Here is a 23,816-nt window from a genome sequence, read left to right on the forward strand (position 1 = left end):
CGTGATCCAGACTATTTTGAATTGTGAATCACACACACACACACATTCTTGAGATATTTTGTTCTGATTAATTCCGGTAGATTTTATTCAGCGGAACTGCCACCTTCGTGATCTACGTCAACACGTGACATGTGGGTCATAAATCATCCACTTCATCTACAACGTGTGAACCTCTACACCTACACCCTACTACTAGGGCAACCAGGCTACAAAACAGCCCTTACATGTACTAAAACTGGGCTATGAATCAAACCCTACATACACTACAACTGGGCTAAAATCACTCCTTACATCTAGGACAACTAGGCTACAAAATACCACCTAACCCCTACAAATAGAATTAGATTCCAAATTATCCCTTACATTCATAACAATGAGATTATATAATGTTTCCTACATCTACGATAATACAAATTTATCCAAGCCCATCTAGAAACTATTTCATTCAGGCGAAGATTTTTTTGGGGGAGTGGGTACATACTCGTTACCCCGACACCAAGCGTTTATTGTCCCTTGCTGCGAGTGGTAGCACAGAACTACATTTTGCCCACACGTCTAGTAAGGCTGCCCATCTAGATATGTGTACTGATAAATACCGCCTAATACGTATATGTATACATGTCTGTACTAGTATACTGTATACTATGTATTACGTACGCGTATGTGTATGTACTTTTATATACACACATGTACTATCCTTGCATCTATGCACATGCACTGGTATGTATTATGTACGTGCCTTCATATATACACGTGTGTACCGGTGCATTTTATATTTTATGTACGCGTATGTACATGTGTCCGCATGTTCGTCTGTGTGGAACACGTGTCCACGTCAGTCCCATGACGGTGGAACTTTCAGGACTTCGGGCGAGTGTTGCACAAACTTGGTGTCCAAGAGTTGCCGACTTGGCGCCAGAGGTCGTGTCGCCAAATGGCGCGGCTACTGGACCGGAAACTAATACCTGACGATCCGTTGGACGATAACGCACAGGCCGTGCAGTCACCTGACGAGGTCTTCATTGTCTAACAGTTTCTCTATAATAAATAATAACAATACATAGAAACATATGCCAAAGGTTTTTCCCCCCTTACAAGGTAGGTAGCCATAAAACCACCACTCCCACCCATTCCATCCCCTACATACTCCACTCCCCTCTACCCTCTCTCTTATCTTGGCACCTCCTGGATTACGGGTCATCCCTGCATCTTGTCCACTGCCCTGGGTAATAATGATGATGATAATAATAATAATAATAATAATAACCACTGAAATCAAACGAAATGTGGTGGCCCAATGAAACGTCAACCGAGCACTCTACCCACCCTCTCCCTAACCCCCCTCCCCTCTCTTCCCCCCCTCTAACCGCCCCCGCCCCGCACTTTAGGGTTCGTACCACCGCGATACCATCAAAACTTCGGGGGAGTAAACACAATGGGGCTGCTATTCGCCCCTACGACATGGGGAGAGGGGGGATATGGAGGCGGGGGAGGAAACGACAACTCGAGCACTAGTCCTTGAAGCAAAGGCTCAAGTCCTACTCAAGGGTAGACACCTGCCGGTCCCCCCTCCAGCCCACCCACTATGGACCAAAAGGTCACAACACCAAAAATATACGAGCGTATGTGTGTGCGCGTGTGATTTATCACTGGTACCACGTGCATGCACTGTGATCAAATTTATTTTCCTGCTCGATGAGAGTTCGGATCTTGTATTCAAACTGATCTATGGTTAATGATGTGATCTCTCTCTCTTGCACACATCCATACACATACAAACATACGTACACAAACACACACACAACACATACGCTCCAACACACATATATAAACACACACGCACATACATACACACACACATACATACACACACACACATACAAACACACACAACCTTTTGCAAGACTATTAACAAGACAAATAGACGCACTCTCCTGCCGTTATGTGGCGACCTCAAGACGTCTGTCTGTCTGTCCTTGCTACTAACAAAAGTCCTGAAGGTGTCATTGATCAACAGCAACACATAGGACTAACAGCCACCACCACCCCATCGGATCCGCTCATCTCGTCTCCGTCAAGAGAAAACTGACAGTTCCCCTCGAGTTTGACCGAAAACATTTGCCTGCGTGCGCGCGCGTGCGTTCGTGTGTTTACTTTATTGTAAGCTACATCACAAGGGCTACGTTTCTGAATACCCTCTTTGTGCATTCAACACATTAAATTTGTGTGCGCACCCGCTCTGTGTGTGTGTGTGTGTGTGTGTGTGTGTGTGTGTGTGTCAAATACGTTCATCCGAATAAAATATTCAAAGTCAGTCAATATTCCACCCAAAAGCGTGATAAGAATCTATGATGTGGAATCGAAACCCCTTCTGGTCCCCTAAAGAGGATTCAATCCCCTTATACTGATTTTAATCTCGTATATTCTACTGCAAGGTATTATCGGTTATATTATGTACATCGGAATTCAATCGTATCTTACATAAGAGTCGTAGGCTCGTGTCTTTATGTCGTAAAGTTACGAGCATGTGGTAGACTGACGTAAATCTATGACTTGACATACGACCCCCACGGGTCTCCTAGAGGACATTGGTCATTTCAGTACTTAAAAGTGAATTGTTATTTACCCAACTTTATTAGTATTAGTATTATTATTATTATTATTATTATTTTGCGATGTGACTGTTCCGTGGGTGTAACGGTTCAACAGCACGAGCTCTTTAAAGAGAAAGAGGAGAGACAAAATATTAGAGAGATAAGAGAGAAAAGAGATCAGTGAGCAGACACGAGAGAAGCGAGAGAAGAGAGAAAAGAGAAGCGAGAGAGAATAGAGAAAAGAGAAGCGAGAGAGAATAGAGAAAAGAGAAGCGAGAGAGAATAGAGAAAAGAGAAGCGAGAGAGAATAGAGAACAGAGAAGCGAGAGAAGAGAGAAAAGAGAAGCGAGAGAGAGAAGAGAGGAGAAAAGAGAAGCGAGAGGAGAGAAAAGCGAGAGAATAGAGAAGCGAGAGAGAAGAGAGAAAAGAGAAGCGAGAGAGAGAAGAGAGGAGAAAAGAGAAGCGAGAGGAGAGAAAAGAGAAGCGAAAGAAAAGAGGAGAGAGAAGAGAAGCGAGAGAGGAGAGAGAAAAGAGAAAATAAATGAAAGGGTGAAGGGAAAAGAGAAGCGAGAGAAGCGAAAAAGAGAGGTAACGCACGCTGTGGAGTCCCAACAATAGTGCCAGTGGTTGCCAGACAACACCTGCAATTGATGCAACCTATAGGAATTCACTCTCCCCCACAAAAAATATATATATAAATATATATACAAATTTATATATATATATATATATATATACACACACACACATATACATATTAGCCAAATTACCCGCGCGTTGCTGCGAGTTCGTGAATCATCCCTAACCTAACCATAACCCACATAACTTTAACCCTTAACCCTAACCAAAATATATATGTTTAAATGAAACATAGTTATCCAAGTACCTGGAGTGATAGGGCATCAGAATATTTATGGTTATGGGGGTCTATCTGCAAAACCCTAGCAGTTCGTGAACATACAAACAAATTGACTGACAAATGAAAGATAGTAATCGAAGTACCTTGGGTTATAAGGTTTCAGAATATATATGGTTATAGGGGTTTATCTGCAAAAACCTAGTTCATGAATAATCTCTCACCTAACCATACCCCACCTAAATTTAACCCTTAACCCTAACCAAAATAGATATATTTTTGAAAATGAAATATAGTTAACCAAGTACCTAAAGTGATAGGGTATCAGAATATATATGGTTATGGGGGTCTAATGCAAAAACCTAGAAGTAGTTCGTGAATAATCACTCACCTAACCTTAACCCACCTAATTTTAACCCTTAACCCTAACCATTTTTTTTTCAATGAAATACAAGCCGCGGGCTTCGCCCTCACCGGCTTCGCCGGAGGCTTGGCTGCGCAAACAGCGGCCTACGGCCGCAGCTTTCCGCGCTCTATAGAATCCCTCGTTTTCCCCTTCGGCCTCGGCCTCGGGGCGGAACGCCAACACGGGATCCCCAGCACGAAGAACGCGAAGAAGAACACGAAGTAGAATGCGAAGAACGCGAAGAAGAACGTGAGGAAGAAAAACGCGAGGAAGAACAAAAAGAAGAAGAAGAAGAAGTGGAACGCGAAGAAGAAGATAAGAAGAAGAATACCACCTGACCCCGACTTACCCAAGCGCTTTTTCAAGAATATTTTTAGGACAAAGTGTCACCGTAATACCAAGTGTCCCCGACTTCCACAGCGTTTTTTAGAAGAATATTTTTATTTAGACTTAGATAGTTATCCAAGTACCTGGAGGAAGGTATCACAATATGGTTATGGGGGTCTATCTACAAGACCCTAGGAGGAGTTCGTGATCAGAGGTTACTACTTTATTATAGTAGATATATAATATATATATATATATATATATATATATATATATGTGTGTGTGTGTGTGTGTGTGTGTGTGTGTGTGTGTGTGTGTGTGTGTGTGTAAAATGTAAAACTGCGCTGGCCATAAAATATTTAAAGTCCTACGTGTCTCGATCTTTCAGCCCAACACACTCCTTCAGTTGAAGAAATAAAGAAGAAAAAAAAAACGGACTTCCGCCAAAAGAAACTTGTGAAGTATTCAATACAAGTTTGAACAACCTAACCGAGGCTTATTTCCAAGATCACACTTCAGCTGATTACATTTTCTCGGCAATTTTAAACACCTCTCATATACGAAATAATTTCAAAACCTAGCAAATCACATTAATGCCAAATTTTAGAACTTCCCCACGGAAAACTATACAAATTATTCAAACTTTTCGAAAACATTCATCTTTCATCTACATTTTTTTGTTTGACAATCACCAAATTTAATTCAGCTGCAAAGGTACTTTTATCGATGAAGTGTTAAACTTATCACGACCAGATCTTTTAGCAGATAATGCGATTTTGAATCCTTATTCAGTTGCTACCAGACGGTCTCATTCAAGCCACGGGGGATGACCCTTCTTCCCGAAGATGCCGCGTCCGTCCAAACTGCGTCGTTGTGATCCTGTTTACCTAACTGTACCATAATGCACAGGAACAGCTACGCACACAGGACAGTCTCCATCAATCAAACTTGACTTTCACTTTCTTACTCGACTACTTCCAAAAAATATTTACTTCCACAAAAGTATGGAAATTGAGAGTACAGTAGTGTTTTACTTCCAACGCCAACTCTACTAACAGAAGACTATTCTTGCCAATTGTTTGAACACTTCAAGAATAAATGATACAACACCTAAATAATTATAATAGAGGGGAAAATGACATTGCCAGCAATAAAACCAAAATTAAGGTTTATATACAGACACTAAAATTGAAGTACAAAACATATACAGTATAACAAATATAAAACAATGTTGACCACTGTACATGCTGTACAATAGGCAACGTCAACCGACGGACAACAAAAAGAACAAGAGAGCGTAGGGGGGAGGGAGGGAGAGAGAGAGACGATCCTGACATCTCACCCCCCTCATCCCTTTCACTCCTTTACTCGGATACTGGTAAGGACTAGTCCTTGTCGAGTCGCCCCCCACCACCCCACCAATCCCATATGGGGAGGGCCAAACGTACATATATACACTTCCCACCCACCAACAGCGACAATTTCCTGATTTATGACCAGAAAACTGCACCACAAATTGACGATATATAAAAAAGTAACACTGGGATGGAAGAGGCAGTGAATCATGAGTTTATGGGAAACATGTGAAAGTGGACAGACCTTTGCACAACCACCGGGCTATCCTCTCCAGAACGATAGCAGCCTCACTGTACCACAATGGCTGAATATGTGAAATGTGTATCTGGTACTAATATGGATTGCTTCTAATCATTATAAAGACTAGGATAATATGAACTACGCCAGATATACACACAAAAGTTGGTGACTACTGTAGCATATAGATGCATATGGGGAAATTATGTTGTAATGAAATAAAGAGATTATATCTACTTGGTAGATATACTTCATGACATGTGAAAAAAGCGAGGGATGTATATGTTGAAAGGTAGGAACGCATGGTGACAAACTGAAGACACTAAAGAAGTATATACAACTTTGATATGCATAGACTGCAACAAGGTTACGAGAATAATTACTTTAAAAAGTATATCAATTAGGAATAGTGACCTGTCTAGAAAGCACGTCTAGGATGGCAAGAATGGCTTCAACAACAGGAAGATTCTAGATGTGGATGGCAAAGCAAGTAGAGAAAAGAGAGGGTCTTGGTGACAAGAGGAAGATCTTGTTGACAAAGTGAAAGCCCTTCCTGTCAAGTTGAAGTGCTGTGCTAACAAGGAGGACGAGGAGGAGGAGGAGGAGGGTGATAAGGGGCTTATGTAGATCAGAGATAAGGAGGAGCATGACCTGCCAGCAGGTGCCGCCCGAAAGGGGGACGGCGACCTACAGTCACAAACTCACGAAGTTGCAACCTGAGAACGCACCATTTTCTTTTTAAAACGCCCCATCCTGTTTTATGTGGTATTACCGTTCGCGAGAAACAATCACTACGTTCCTCCTTTCCTTCCATTAGGGAGACTTCCACCACTTTATGACAACCTGTTCACCAGCACACGACTTCCATCTGGGAACTTCTTCGTTCTTTTCTTTCCTCGGCGGCCCTCTGCGGGGATTTTCCCCAGCTCTCCCCAGTTTCAGAAACTTGTTGATAAAATGTGAACAAACAGACGGACGAAAAATAAGCAGAGGTACTCACCCATAGTCCCCGTCGATGCTGTGGCCGTTGTCGCGTTGACGTCCAGCGAGCAGGACCCGATGGAATCGAGGGAGGCCCGAACGACCCCGCCGCCGGAGCCACCGACAGCTACTCCAGAGGCAGCAAGGGCGTGGTGGTGGCGGAGGGAATAAGGTACTGCACTTGCATCAAGCACACCGGCCAGCCTTCCACCACGTCCTCCTTCTCCTCCACCTTCTTCCTCCCCCTCCTCCTCCTCCTTGTCCTCTGCTCGACCGCCTCCGCCGCCACCACCACCGCCACCCCCTCCACCCAGCGGCGGTGGTATGGGTGGTATGGAGGGCTGTGGGAGCTGTGGTGGAGGTGGCTGAGGTATGGGGTCGCCCGTTCGACTCAGGAGCCGGAGCGTGTGCGGTCGCTGCGGGGTCGCACTCGGCCGCGCACTGGTCGTCGTTGTCGTTGCGGCAACGGCGAGTGTGGTGGTATATGTTATGGTCGTGACAATATCGAGGTGGTATTGGTGTAGATGGCAGTAAACGTGTTAGTGGTAGATGTGGTCGAGGTAGGTGTGGTGATGGTGCACATGGCATGTGATGGTAACGGCAGTGTTGTGGAAGTGGTGGTAAGTGTAGACGTGACAGTAGACGTTATCGTGTTAAGTGTTAGTGGCAGTTAGTTGTGAGGTTGATGGTAGCATCATATGTTCGTGGTGGTGGTGGAAATGTGTCGGTGCAAACCCGACCGCCGCAGTTAGGATAAAAAAAAATCGGTGGCGCCAACAGTGAGGTGGTGTCAGCGAAGTAGTGGTGTCAGGTGTGGTGTTGCGGTTCCGTGGCGATTACAAGCAGCGGTGGTGATAATGATGTCGGCACCGATCGCCGAGTAGTGGTGATGGTGGTGGTGACAGCAACCACCAGCAGTCAGGTTCAGGAATGCAGGCACGAAAGGGGGAAAAAGAAAAGGCAAAGCGTTAATTAGTACATGGCACCAGAACCCACCCTGAGCATCAGGCCGGGGAGCGAAGATCACGCTCCAGGAGACTTGGCTTTGCAAAGGAGTCGAGGAACTACTACGACTAAGTGGCACTTGATGGCAGTGAAACAGCGGTTCCCAACACGTGATCCTAGGCTCCCAAGAGGGACCAAGGCACCTCCCAGGAGGACTCCCAGACCGAAAACCATACGTAGTTTCGATACCAGATGATTGTGATCAATGTCTAAAACCCCAAGATTCTTAATAAACAGTGTATCATAATGGATGGATCTACGAGCACAAGAGCTATGAGCAAGTGCGCTAAGGTAGACACCCATGCTCAAGAGCTGCAAGTTCCCGGGGTATGACTACTAAGTGGCACTTGATAGCACTAAAGGATGAGCCAGGAGTATTCTCAGAGCCGTGGGAAAGGGTACAAGGATTTTGCACTTGTTCGCATTGTCGGAAAGTGTGCGGACAGTGAACGGGGTAGGATGTAAGCTAAGTTCTCGATCGCTTTATTCGTGGAACTGTTGTTCGACCACCCAGGGACCATCTCCATTGAATAAAACAGTCTGGTATCCTCTCACTTCTGCTGGTTTTCGGTCTAAGACTCCTGGAAGTTCCTACAGATCACATAAGGGCACCCACACTGGGATCTTTGGTGTTAGGACTCTGGAATTGGACAAAGTTGGGAGCGGGAGTACTTGTTATTTGTTTGCAAGGGGGAACAGGCGTGGTGACATTTGGTGTCGTTAGTTTAAATAAAATGACTATAAAAAAGAGTTAAGGACTGTAAATGGCGGAGAGAAAATGAAAGGGGAAACCGGTTACTATTACTACCAATACTACTACTATAGGCACCTGTAAGTTACCGATACTAATGTCTAGACTCAACAACAAAGCTGGTTAAGATGTGAAACGTATATATCCTTACTACTTTTAATGAGACTGGAGGAAAAAATGCTGGCACTCGGACATTATCTACCGGTATTTTATTGTATATCCTATTTTATGTGTATGTTTAACCATTCATGACAAGGAAATTTGGAGTGTTTAATCTTTGAAGATTATACTAAGGGTAAATTTTGTAAGGTAGCCATATTGGCACATATACAGCATCTACACTTGTTGTAGCATCTGAGTCCTGACTAACAAGGTCAATTACTTGTTTATTTTTATACTGTGTCTGATGTCTCTTTGGATAAGGTAGATACGCATATGTGGAGGGATAAATCAAGTACTTACACCTGTTTTCATATACTTGATATTTAATATCTGAACAAATTTGGGCGTGAAAAAAACTAAAAACAAGTTGTTTTTGTAACTTGCGATATACTGTATATATTTTTTTGCATCACTACAGTCCCTAGTAATTACCACTAAAGATAGATGTCCTGACACCTTGTTGGTACTAACAGGAACGGCGCCAAGGAAATAGGATATAAAGACCTAATGATTTAGTACTTGCTATGAAGGAAGACGCCATGCCAGGGGGAGTTTCGCGAACACGAAATCCGATAGTGCAACAGGAGTGCCCGCAAACGCCTGGCACTTGATGGCACTGTTGTCAAGAGATGCCTGGGTCTTTAACTAGATGGCAACAGAGGCGAGATCGTAAACACTATCCCACTGTTAACTTCGGGGGATTTAACGTGTATAACTTGGACATTTAATTTTAATCTGGATATTAAACTACGAAAATGACCCGGAAATAGTATAACCCAACTCTCGAGTAACTCGATATATCCATTACCCTCTCCACCCCCAAGCTAAACTGTCTACAAATGACAAATATACAGCCAGGTAAGTAAGTGACCCAAACGCCAACAATATGTGTAGACCCTGCGACGAGAGCAAGACACTTTCAATTATGACGTCACAACACTAGCCAGACCCACATGACCAACGATACCCACCTCTCAACAAAAAGTATCGAGAACCTGACCCGACGTTCCTTTTCCTTGAGATTGCCGATTGTCCTTGATGCCCAAGCACTATGATCAAAGTGGAGCCTAGGGCGAAGCTAAGCGCCTTCGCCTACTTGTTCAACTACTTTAAAAATTAAGATTTCTTTCAACCATTATATAAGCAACGAGCATTCTTTCCCAAGCAAATGAGTCTCTAAACTCTTTCAATATTAAGACTACATGTTCTGTATTGGCAACCGCAAGACTAACCTATTAATCATATTCTGGTAACGCACTGACTGTTATGCTTGAGCAGGTACGATGTACCAAACAGCATGGCCGACTCCGACGTCATCGATACGTTGACTTTTTCTATTATTGCTTGTACGCTCCATCACGGTAGTGGTTAAAATTAAGCATAATAACCTTAGGGAATGAAGGCCATGAATGCCAACAACGATTAGTACAATTTTCCCAACTGTAAAAGACAGATGGTAGATAGGACAAACCGGTTCAAACATTTCAACATATCTAAAATACCAAGAGAACAAGCACTACGTAATTTTGGTTCGAACCATTTGCTTATTTAAAATTAAATAAATAAATGTTCATTACACTAGAATTTTACTATACATTCGTATCCCAGGTCTTTGAGCATGGAGTTCGTCTCATGTTTGAATTACTGTACAAGAAGCATAATCCCAACTTTATCTCTGTCAATCTATCCGTCCCTATACGGAGTAAAAATGCCCAAGTTTGCTCTCACAGGATCTACACAAAACACCACACCGAGGTTAAACAAGGAGACTGTATTCAGCGACGGAAGGCATGTTGGCATTTCAAGGTTGAGCCAGCGTAACCGACAAGCTGGGAGTCGGAATTTCCTTCCGGTTGTAGGAGATGTGAAGCTGAACATTAACTCCCCTCCCCTAGAATAACCTTAACACTTAACACTGACGTGCACTACACATTTTTGTCCTGTTTGTTGCCAGGTGATCCCATTTTCCTGACGCATGGACAAACTGGATAGTTTGATTTTACCACCAGTCTGCCCCTACTGTGTATAGAACATTCCGACAATTACCAAAACATTCACGGATATCACCGTGTTGAAAGGGCTCACAAGCTATTGTAAATTCTGCTGTGTTAACTAAACACATACCCTAATAGGATTAGATGTATTTATCTATTTAGAGTACTGGGTGAAGGATAATGAATAAAACCTTAAAAAAAAAGGTCACTACCTGACAAGAATAAATGTGGGAAGACAGTCCTTAACCCATAACTTGGAAGACATGGAAATTCATTACCCGGCAATGTTCTCATTAGGAGTTAACAGAATAACAAATGGTGGGGAAAGGTTATGTGGTATTAGGATGAACATACGAGGAATTCCAAGGACTGTCAGCTACATTCTTAAACCATATCAAGACCTGAGAAAGCAATTGAAAACAATGACCACATACCCAAAGGGATACAGACTAATCGTGGCGCAGTTGTTATATCCTCAGGTCATACAATGTTTAAGAACATGGCTGTGAATGTAATTTCCCAATGTCAGTGTAGTGGCATTAGGGGGTGAAGGTTGGGGGGATAAAGTGTGCAAAGCCAAGTTCCTTCAACAGGCCTGACGTCATTCATGCATATTAATTCTAGATCATGTTTCATCTATTTTCTAACATTCATAAAGCAATATTATTAAAGTTACTGATTCCACGCGTAGATAAGCATAATAACTATTATTGCTGCATTATATATATGTATACAGCAACCACAATTGCCCCAATATTAGTTAAATTGCTAGTAGCTAGTTTCTCACGAAAGAGGCAACATTATTACTGGCCCAGCTTTGTGGCCAAAGTGATTCTTGCTAATGAAGTGGAGCTATTAAAGACCCAATCCTAAAATTCGTTAACCTTATCCACTAGTAATAATGCTCTGAAAATAAAACGAATCATCTCAACAGAGATCACCAAAATTAATCCTGGAAAAAAAAAGCAGCAACACATTTCATACAAGATAAACATCATTCAACAATAAAGTTTCATATTTTATGAAGTATAACATCTCAATTACAAGGTGAACACCCAAGTGAACAACATCACTTTTTAGAGCCAAAATTTTCAGGGAAGCTAAGGGGTAATTGCCCTCCCAACATTTTCCATATGTAGTAATCACTTTTACTTAAAGTCTGAATAAACATTTACTACCAATTCAACTCTAGTACATTGCACTCAAACTATTGTAACATTCTGCCCCTCAAAACTAGATCATGAATTTTTCAAAGAAAGAACTCAGCCGTTCTGAAATATACATTTTCCTAACATGCCAAAAATTCAATCAAAATTATGGCCCTACTTAGCAATTCAAAACAAGATCTGTAGTACAAAATGTGTCATTGATCTGAACTTGTTACTACTCTCATTATTGTCTAAATTAAATCAGACAGTGGAGAGGGGAAGATACTGGACTATGACTAAAGTGAAGGGGTCTGGTACAATCTGACACCAAAAATTAAAGAACCTCAACTACCAACCATAAGGTATCCCTACTGCTTAACAAATATATACATTCAATGAAAGAAAACCTCACCTGAAAGCAACTTTCTAGTAATGAGAAATTGATGCAAGGAATAGGAGCCCCTACAGACAAATATCATGTCTTGAAAAGGGCCATATAATATCTGATTTTGCATACCTTCAATATTTGATGAAAGACTAAAACATGTGTTTAACCCTCTCTAAACATTCCAACAATAGCCTGTACATAAATGAACAGACACAAGATACAAGAATAAAAAATAAATAAATGAAATAAAATTAATATAAACAAGTAAAACTATAAGACTGTCAGAATCATATGAAACCAAACCAGTATTTTAAAATTCCTGCTTTGTGGCAACAAGATGTTGCTACCACACAACCATGTGATCCAATCAATACAACCCACTCAGTCAATAGAACATCAGAGGCTGGGGAGGGAAGGGTAGCCTAGTGGGGCAACAACCTGTTGCATGCCACAGCCACTGCTTGATATTTCAACGTCTTCATTGGCCTTGGGTAGTCCAGCCAAATGTGTCATGTGACTATACTCCATACAACAGTAAAATATATATATATATATATATATATATATATATATATATACATATATATATATATATATATATATATATGAAGCTCTGTCGGAGGACTCGCCAAATGTTCAAACTGTCTTTAACATACACAATATATATATATATATATACACACATTATACAGGTATACACACACAACAATTACAATAAGAAATACATAAAATAAAAATATGAGTAATAAACTATGGGGGTTTTAACTATCCTAACCAAACCTCTAAATTTTTATTATAATTTGTTTTTTATTACTTCATTTCTAAAAGTTGATGGACTACTACAGTTCTGAAAAACATTGAAATTGCGAGAACATAATACCACATTCTGCAAGTTGATGTGCAATAACTATGCAACAATTCATTATTTCATTACAGCACTTAAGAAAAGACAAAAGAGGGTCTTGTTGAATTAAAACTCCATTTTTTCTTGCATCTATCCCATCAGCTGAATAAATCTAAATGGCATCAGACACAAAAAACTGTAATTACATTGTCAAGTGGAAGAGATCAATTTCACCTCTTTGAACCTTCCCTGCCAAAGTTCTGATATACTTGTTTGCAATATATATATTTTTTTCTGGAAAAAATTATTAGTATGAAACAACTTAGAACTAGAGGAATCTACATTTACCCACATGATGAACATGTTCAGCATTTTTTCCATACTTCAGACCACTATACTAATACATTTCTTTTATAAGAGAACATGCTTTATATTCTGCCTTAGTCCAGACAACCTTAGTCAGCTTTCAGGTGGCAGCGAGCTGAAAAGTTTGCTAGTCTAACTTTAGCCCAAGGTCTTTTGCTGAACAAGACAATTTAGAACTTGAAGAGAAGAACTTGCCATGGTTTTAACATGTACAAGTACTTTACCTGGTCTTACAATTCTTATGCCACTTAAGAGAAATTCAAAAAGCAGTACCAACATTAAGAGAAATTAATTTGGTTTTCAGTCATGAGCAGTTAATACTGCTTGCCCAGATTTTTTTTATTTTTCCCTTGTTAATACAGAAACAACCTTGCAAGTGAATAATTCCATATCCATGTAACCTATATGTGCTAATATATCATTTTGGCACATCTGAATTATTGTACAGGTTACATAAACATGCAGTATGTTATGCAGAATGCCCCTTAATCACTACAGCCAATGTACTGAATAAGACTGTTTAATATTAACCACAGTACCCTAGAAAATAATAGCAAAGTGTAAAAATTGCACCAACTTGTAATCTATGTTCCAAGATAACAAAGGCCACTACAGCTACAAGGAATAGCACCATAACATACTGTACAAAACTAGTTTTCAGCTTCTTAGAAACAGTCTTAGATAATGAAGAAAATTTTGCATCCTACATTAAATTTCCTCCATTACCTACTGCACAAAACTATATATTCCAGTACCAATGACTCCAATGAACTTGAACTTGCTCGTGCTAACTGGTGGGAAAATGTAAAGGCTTCTTCTCAAGGGCCAGTCAAGCATAAAGTTCAACGTACATCACAACCACTAGACCCAAGCTGGTGTTTCATTATGCTTCATTACCATTATTACAGATTCACTTACTATACAATATATATATATATATACATACATATTATATATATATTTCTAAACAGAAATGTATTAGCCCATTTGTAACACAAAAGAAACCCACAGTAGGAGAAAATAAACTTTGAATAAAAGAAGATTCTACATTTCAGTTACCAACTGTAGCCCTCTTCTGGACCTGTATACAAAATCATAACAATGAAATACATTGTATAGAGTAATTTTTGTTGCACAATACCCTTTGCACTACACAAAATATGGCTAATCAAGTTTTTCCTTGTTAAACAATGGAAAGGTATATACTATTACACTATCAACAACTGCCTTAAATACTATCTCAGAATCCTATTTTCTTTGCACCTATGGGTCTTCTACATAAAAAAAAAACATACAAACATCCCCAGCAGTATTCTGCTCAAACATCTACCACAATCTACCTCCAGTATCCCAAAACAAGAACAAGCAAGCACTCCACAGCAGTGGAAATTTCTAAGCATCAAACTCTCCCAGAAACCAACCAAATATAAATCAATCCCAGCTCACACAAGAACTGCACAAGCACACCTACATTCAAATCACCAGCTCACACTACAAGATTAAACACAAAACTGGCCTAACAACAAACACTATGCTCTTGACAGAACAACCACATACAAAAATCACTTTATACTAAACAATCAGATGCTCACTCTTCTCCGACTGTAACAAAAATCTTCTCTGAGAGAATGAGAGGCTGAACCAATGACCGTGGCCGGTTTCCGGGGCCACGGCCAATGATATATTATAATACATCAATCAAATCAAGAAAATATGAAATCCTTCATTGCACCAGTGCGCGCATACGCACACACATTGCTTGGGTCAGAAGTAGTGCAGTTAGGTACAGTTTTTCCACGGCAGCGCTTGACAGCCCAAGATGGAGCTGGTTTGCCCCCAGGGTGGGAGAAACGGATGTGGGGTGAAAAGGGCACGAATAAAGGGGAGAGTGAAGGGAGGGATAGGGATGGGGAGGAGGAGGGAGGGAGGGAGGGAAGGAGAGGAGAGGAGAGGGAAGGAGAGGGAAGGAGAGGAGAGGAGAGGAGAGGGAAGGAGAGGAGAGGAGAGGGAAGGAGAGGAGAGGAGAGGGAAGGAGAGGAGAGGAGAGGGAAGGAGAGGAGAGGGAAGGAGAGGAGAGGGAAGGAGAGGAGAGGAGAGGGAAGGAGAGGAGAGGAGAGGGAAGGAAGGGAGGGGATGAGAGGGAAGGAAGGGAGGGGATGAGAGGGAAGGAAGGGAGGGGAGGAGAGGGAAGGAAGGGAGGGGATGAGAGGGAAGGAAGGGAGGGGAGGAGAGGGAAGGAAGGGAGGGGAGGAGAGGGAAGGAAGGGAGGGGAGGAGAGGGAAGGAAGGGAGGGGAGGAGAGGGAAGGAAGGGAGGGGAGGAGAGGGAAGGAAGGGAGGGGAGGAGAGGGAAGGAAGGGAGGGGAGGAGAGGGAAGGAAGGGAGGGGAGGAGAGGGAAGGAAGGGAGGGGAGGAGGAAGGGAGGGAAGGAAGGGAGGGGAGGAGAGGGAAGGAAGGGAGGGGAGGAGAGGGAAGGAAGGGAGGGGAGGAGAGGGAAGGAAGGGAGGGGAGGAGAGGGAAGGAAGGGAGGGGAGGAGAGGGAAGGAAGGGAGGGGAGGAGAGGGAAGGAAGGGAGGGGAGGAGAGGGAAGGAAGGGAGGGGAGGAGAGGGAAGGAAGGGAGGGGATGAGAGGGAAGGAAGGGAGGGGAGGAGAGGGAAGGAAGGGAGGGGAGGAGAGGGAAGGAAGGGAGGGGAGGAGAGGGAAGGAAGGGAGGGGAGGAGAGGGAAGGAAGGGAGGGGAGGAGGGGGAAGGAAGGGAGGGGAGGAGAGGGAAGGAAGGGAGGGGAGGAGAGGGAAGGAGGAGAGGGGAGGAGAGGGAAGGAAAGGGAGAGAGGGAGGGGGGGAGGAAAGGACGGGAGGAGGGAGGGAGGGGAGGAGGAAGGGAGGGAAGGGAGGAGGAAGGGAGGGAGGGGAGGAGGAAGGGAGGGAGGGGAGGAGGAAGGGAGGGAGGGGAGGAGGAAGGGAGGGAGTGGAGGAGAGGAGTGGAGGAAGAAGGGAGGGAGTGGAGGAAGAAGGGAGGGAGTGGAGGAAGAAGGGAGGGAGTGGAGGGGAGTGGAGGAGAGGGTGAGTGGAGGAGAGGAGGAGGAGGAAGAGGAGGAGGAGGAAGAGGAGAATATAAAGGTGAAGGCAAAGGAGGCAAGTGAGAAAGGAGGGGGGGCGTTAATACCAAAGCTACGAGAGTAAAGGGACTCCCAAGAAATACCGAAATCTTCACAAACGTACGACTACGAGTATTATGGCCCCCTCCATACGAGCCGTCTCCATACATATGGGTAAGCTAATACTAGGGGGAAAGCGGGAATGGGGGGGACGGGAACGGGGGGAAGGGAAGAAAAGGAAAGAAAAGTTAGGGATGAAGGGGAGGGGGCCCGGACCCAAGGGAAGAGTACTACCTCAAAAGGAACATCTAGCGTATGGGGGAAATGGAAAACATGGGAGGACGGGGGCGGGGGTGGGGGGGTTCAGGGGGCCGTGGGAGCTGCCTGTTGGCAGACGGGGAAGGAGGGAGGGAAATGTGTACGGAAAGGGAAGAAGGGGAAGAGAGGGAGAGGCAGGGAAAGAGGAAAGGGAAGGGGGACGAAGAGAAGGGGAAGGGGGACGAAGAGAAGGGGAAGGGGGACGAAGGAAAGGGGAAGGGGGGCGAAGGGAAGGGGAAGGGGGACGAAGGGAAGGGGAAGGGGGGCGAAGGGAAGGGGAAGGGGGGCGAAGGGAAGGGGAAGGGGGGCGAAGGGAAGGGGAAGGGGGGCGAAGGGAAGGGGAAGGGGGGCGAAGGGAAGAGGAAGGGGGGCGAAGGGAAGGGGGCGAAGGGAAGGGGAAGGGGGGGCGAAGGGAAGGGGAAGGGGGACGAAAGGAAGGGGAAGGGGGCGAAGGGAAGGGGAAGGGGGGGCGAAGGGAAGGGGAAGGGGGACGAAAGGAAGGGGAAGGGGGCGAAGGGAAGGGGAAGCGAAGGGAAGGGGAAGGGGGACGAAAGGAAGGGGAAGGGGGGGAAGGGGAAGGGGGGGAAGGGGAAGGGGGGGAAGGGAAAGGAAAAAGAAGGGAGGAGGAGGGAGAGGAGGAAAAGAAGGTAGTGTTTCAAGACTAGGTGTAGGGAAGGGAACAATGGGAAAGGAAGGGCGAAGGGACGGCAATGATGTGGAAAGCAGTGGGTGGTGGTGGAAGAGGAGGAGGAGGAGGAGGAGGGCAAATGCCAACCCTTTATTTTTCATTCCATTCTTTGTTGGTTACTCACTAATTGATCGATTGTTTTTCTTTTCGGTCGAGGTTGATCACTGTCGTGGAAGGGTGGAGAAGTTACGTGGGAGAAGAACGAGAGGGAGAGGGAGAGGGGAGAGAGGAGAGGGAAAGGGAGGAGGAGGAGAGGTAAAGAGAGGGGAGGAGGAGAGGTAAAGAGAGGAGAGGTAAAGAGAGGGGAGGAGGAGAGGTAAAGAGAGGGGAGGAGGAGAGGTAAAGAGAGGGGAGGAGGAGAGGTAAAGAGAGAGGAGGAGAGGTAAAGAGAGGGGAGGAGAGGTAAAGAGAGGGGAGGAGGAGTATGAGGAGAGGTAAAGAGAGGGGAGGAGGAGTATGAGGAGAGGTAAAGAGAGGGGAGGAGGAGTAGGAGGAGAGGTAAGGAGAGGGAGAGGGTTGGGGAGATGAAGGGAGAGGGGAGAGGGGAGAGGGGAGAGGGGAGAGAGTAGGGGGAGAGGAGGGGAGAGGAAGGGAGAGGAGGGGGAAGAAGGGGGAACCGGAATAAGTAGAAAGGGAGGAAGACAGAAAGGAGAGAGTGTTTGCGCGAGTGGGGAGAAAAGGATGAAGAATACGTGGGAGAAAGGATGCGAGAGAGAAGAGAGAGGACAAGGCGACAAATGAAACAGGTCGTTCGCAAGGCGGGTGTTGAGAGTGCGTACATACGGGGGACGAGGGAATGCAGGAAGAAGCCTCAAAGGCAAGGTGACACTGGGATAGGTGTGCGTGTGTGGACACCCTGGAGGGTGGGGGAGGGGGAAGGGAGATAAGATACTGGGGTGACACACAGGAGAGGTGGGGGAGGGGTCAATGGAGCACAGAACGTGGGGGAGAGAACGTACAGAAATGTCAACCGGGATTGACCGAAAGAGTGTGTAAAAATTGCGTATGCGGTGGAGAATGGGTAATACGAAAAGAATGGAGACAGACTGGGGAAAATATACTAAAGGGAAAGGGGAGAAGTTGGAGAAAAACTCATGAATCGCGAGGAGTGCGTGCGTGCGTGCGTGCAGATAGAATAACATTGAAATGAAAAACAGTGAAAAGATAAGAACATGGACAGACAGAGAACACTGGGCAGAGGGAGAGGAAGTACGAAAGAAAGAGGAGGTTGGAGAAAAACTGATGATGGGCAGGTGCGAAAAAGAGAACAGAAGAGTGAAAAAAAGTAAGATAAAGGAGATGGAAGACAGGGACAAGGTTGGTCTGAATGGTGGAATGCAATAGACAGGAGGAACTGGAGAGGGGGAAGACACGAGGAGGTGGAAGAGGAGCACAAGGATAAAGTGGAAAGGAATTTCGTCAATGGAAGTGGAAGAGAGTGCAGTAAAAGGAAAAGGAAGAGAGCACTGTAAAAGGAAGAAGTGGAAGGTGGTGGAATAAGGAAATTGGGAAGACAAGTGGACGAGGAAAGAAAATGGAGGAGGAAGAGGAAGTAAGATAGGAAGAGTGAAAGAGTAAGAGAAAGAGGAAGTAAGAGAGGAAGAAGAATTAAAATAAAAGGAAGTAAAAGAAAAGGAAGATGAAGAAAATAAAAGGAAGAGAAAGAGGAAGTAAAATAGGAAGAGGATGTGAAAGAGGAAGAAGTAAAATAGGAAGAGTATGTAAAAGAGGAAGGGGAAATAGAAGTAAAAGTTGAGGAGGAAATAAGAGGAAGTAAAAGAAAAAGACAAGGATGATGGGAAAGGCAAAGGAAGAAGAGAAATAAGAAGAAAAAAGAAAGTGGGAGAAAAAAGAAAGTGAAAGAAAAAAGTAACGAGAAAAAATTGGAAGCAAAATCAAGAAAGATGGAAAACAGGTGGATATGTGGAAGAAGTGAGGAAGCAAAGAAAAGAATTATAGAGGAGGTGGAAGAAGGAAGAAGAAAAAGAATAACAGATGTAGTAAAGGGAAATAAATACAAAGAGAAGGAAGAGAAAAAGGAAAAGAATAAGAAAATGGGGAAATGCAAAGAAAAATGGGCAAAGGGAAAAGCAAGGAGAAGTAAAACTAAGAGAATAAAAAAAAAAAATTAATATGCAGAGGAGAGGAAAAGCACATGGGACCATACAAGGATCAACTTTCATCATTCAGAAAAGCTGACCAACTTCTGCATCAGCACTGAACCAAGAAGCAAAAGGGGAAGAATCATCGTAGCTTATGACTTGTTCCCCTTTAAGTTCACCACCAATCTCAAGATGACGAGGACAAGGAAGGAGACGGACCAAGGTGGAGGATGAGAACAAAGAAGAGGGTTTGGTTTATTCTATCTACAGGATATGGCAAAAGAGGTCAAACAAGGAAGATGTACCAAATAGAAATATGCAAGGTTTGCAGGGTTTATGCAGAAATATGATATTCAGTTTGAGGAAAATACATGGACTTTACATCAGTGTGGCACAAAAAAAAGTGCAAACACTTGTTTCCTCTGTAGTCCCAGGGGGGAAAACATGGAGGAAAATTCATGTATGGGAGAAAATTAATGAAATAAAAATTGGCATGACATAGAAGCAAGCAAAAAATCAATTATAGGTGAAATGAAGACCTCAAAACATCTGTATACTTCCAATAACTGCTCAATACTTTTGAAGTCATGCTAAAGAATTACTTGTCTACTTTCCATGAAATCTCAAAATTACTTGTTGAAACCTATCCAATCTTAAACAAAATACCCCATATCAAACTTCAGCTCATTTCCACCAAGTCCAGCATATAAACATGTGAACCTCTGTATGACTCACTTCCTTGCAGGGCAATTAACAACTGATACAGACCAATTAAGTCCAGGCAAAACATAAACGGTTCCCACAGTATAACTTGTGTATTTATTGCTCCACAAAACTCCTTTAACAATCACTTAAATATCTAACTCACCCTACGATATAACTAATCTTCTTATAATTCTGGGCCAACTTATTAAGAAACCATCAGTACAATAGTTATGAAACATACTCCCATCCATTTTCATCAGAACATACAAACACCTGTTAGCTCAATTGCAGAATATTGCAAAATAACATCATTTTCATCCGTTAAATTCATGGCAAATTTATACACACGTCTTCCTTCACAATCTCAAGACATAACATAAACTAAATTTATACAAGAACATACTTCCAAATGCAAGTAACGACTGCCTAAGTACCATCGAAGTATGACGAAAATATCAACTGCTACTGCTCATTGCTGGCAGCCTGCTGCAGAAGCAGAATTTAAAAATCTTACCGCCAAACAGATATTCAAAATACATCGTTTCAAATACCACATGGTTGAACTTTTGCGTCAATACGACGCTTGCAAGCTCAATCTTGTGGGGCAACTCCGTGAAGACTCACCTGGTACTGTATTTTGTGATCTTGTTCTTTCGCTCTATGTGCAAGCCCTGTTGAAAACAACCCTTCGCTCAATCCCTCTTCCTTAATCCATACACTCAAATTGTGGTAGCTAGAGCACTGATATTTTAAAAAATTAACACTTTTTCAGTATACGTCGAGGTTTAAACTGTTGCCGAAAGCACAGGTAAAAGGTGACTGTAAGTGAGAGAGGAACACCATCCTCTCACTTCCGCTCGTTAACTGGGAGGTGGTAGGGTGGTGGAGGCAGTGGGAGGGGTTAGTGACACCGCCAACCTCCTTAATTCTCAACCCTACAAACTCATACATTGCAATATTTTCACGCTTTTCGTATGATATATGGGTTAAGATATATTAAACATGAATCTTTAATTTCGTCGAGTCGTGTCATAGTCAACAAAACATACACGTGCGTCGCACACGGGTTTATGTCAACACAACCATTGATTAAACTTTCACAACGCCAACGCCATCTACAAGAAGAAAATAGAACTACTTTCATCTCGTACGCGCGCGGATGATTTAAACCATTTCTCTTTGTCAAAAATGAATATTATTCACCTGCGTATTTTAATGTATTAAATCACTACAGTGATTACTAATTGTATTAAGATAGTTTTGTACAAAACAATTCAAAGCGAAGTAAATGTATTACCTTAGAATTTGAATATGTAAGATGGATTACACCTATGAGACCTGAAAGTCGCTTGCGTAACTTTGCTCTTAGTTGCGGTTACATTTATATTATTATTTCTTTCTTCATACACTCTTTACCTGTATTTATTTTTAGATATTAATATATATTTTGAGTGGTTATAGCGTCGGATACTTAGTCCCAGGAGTCTATGACTTAAAATATTTGGGATTTTTTTTTTTTTTTTTTGGAAATTGCTTGAAGTTGATTTCCCGTACGAAGTTTAAATAATATATATCTCAATCCCTTTCCTTGACTAGAATATTCATTAGATTATATTTTTTCTTTACTAGTCACGAATATAAAACAATCCATTCGTAATGGAAGAAATCGCTAATACTGAGTTGCCAGAGATCGCTAGTTAATCTACGAACCACAAAATACATTAGATGTAGTTGTTGACAAAATATGAATGGCATTTATATCTCTTTAATCGTTTGTAATTCTAATATTTTTGTATATGTATTTTATAATGCACGAGGGTAGCGTTGTGTGTATAACATGTAACAAAACATACTGACTCAAATTTTGAAACTCGGTTGCCATATCTGGAAATTCTTGTTATGTTTTTGTAACGTACCAATCGGAGCTCTTCTAGTCTGGAAAGCCAATTTAGGGTCAATATTTTGGAGTTATGGAAATTAAAATGATCATGTCTTCACTACTAATTACCACAGAATAATGACTGACCAATCAGAATATTTGTTTTATTAAATACACATCGGCATAACAATACTTATGTTATCAGTGGTTGAAAGATCATGAAATTGATTGAGGTCAAATGGAAAATTGAGTCGCTTAAGTGTCAAAGTCAAATGGTAATTGTATATTTCTATAATAGATTATTACAATATGATATTTGGAAAGTGCATTTATTTACCAAGTAATTTATGTGGTTGAACTACTTATTTATTCGTTTATTTATTTATTTGTAAGTTTATTCATTAAATTAACAGGTGGGGAAAGTCAGAAGAGTGGATTTTTTATTTTATATTGATTTGTAACTCATACCACGTAACTGCTTGCTTAAGCGGAGGGGGAAAACCGTTCAGACTGAAATCGTCGTCGCTTCTAGTCTGTCGCGAAACAACAGCTGGCGAGGCGAAGCGAAGATTGGCGCGCCCACACGCGCACACACACACACACACACACACACACACACACGGTCCGAGTTCGATTCCCACCCAGAGTTAAAATAATTTCAGTATCGTTGCACTGCAAGCCGGTACTCAAATTCCCATAGGCAAAGTTATTTTTTCTCTTTTTTTTTTACGTGTAACGTCACATTACCTATAGATCGGGCATATATGAACTCTGAGCTCTCATTCAGGAGGGTAATAGCTGTCGATCACGAGTCCAACACGTAATTCAAGACCGTGGTGATTTACACACACACACATACAAAGCTAACGTGGTACCAAGTCAGGGAGAAGTATATGTATATACTTATATTATATATATATATACTTATATTATATATATATATATATATATATATATATATATATATATATATATATATATATATACATACATACATAGACAACAGACCAGTAAAATTGTGTGAAAATTTGTAAAAGAAGATAGGTGGGCTAGATTATCACTATCACACAACTGGAAAATCCCATTTACCGTACATATCAATCTTTTACTCAACAGCAGCATTTTCTTATGCAATGCTGTTGACTATTCCGCTGTAGATCCCACTTTTCAACACTAAATCACTAATCATCCACTTCCTCCTACTAGGGCTTGTGGACCCCCCTTTGAAGCTGCCTGGGACCCCAACGGTCCCCGAGTCCCCACCAGGGGTCCACGCCCCCCCGGATCGAGACCCACTGATGAAGGCTCCGATGTGTTCCGGTAAACGATTTGATTTAGTTGAGGGCGCCAACTCCCCCTTCCATCCCCCGAAAGGCACTGCTTGATCCGAGTTCAATGCTCGGCTTAAATAGATATTTCTACTGCCGCCAGGTGATTCTATTAAGCTGAAGAGGCCATTCTCCCTCATTAGAAAATGTTTAGTTTGATTTAGTTAATATTTAGAGTGTTTATTGTGGCACATAAACGCGCCCAATTTAATGAACAACAGCCCAATGTTGCCGGTAGCCATGAGGTAGCGGGTTTAGCGCCAATGATGGATGGATTGACATTCG

General features: G+C 42.7%; 1 protein-coding gene across 1 annotated transcript in view; it reads right to left on the reverse strand.

Moving 5' to 3' along the window:
• The window catches only part of LOC143029987 (uncharacterized), a 228,293-nt gene that overhangs the window by 141,786 nt on the left and 62,691 nt on the right, over window positions 1-23,816 (reverse strand). Inside the window, exon 6 of the mRNA XM_076193197.1 lies at window positions 6,777-7,198. Coding sequence (XP_076049312.1) covers window positions 6,777-7,198 — 422 coding nt within the window. The remainder of the gene's footprint in view (window positions 1-6,776; window positions 7,199-23,816) is intronic.

This window comes from Oratosquilla oratoria, chromosome 11, assembly GCF_046742065.1.
Source record: "Oratosquilla oratoria isolate Oo_2021 chromosome 11, ASM4674206v1, whole genome shotgun sequence".
Lineage (NCBI taxonomy): Eukaryota > Metazoa > Arthropoda > Malacostraca > Stomatopoda > Squillidae > Oratosquilla > Oratosquilla oratoria.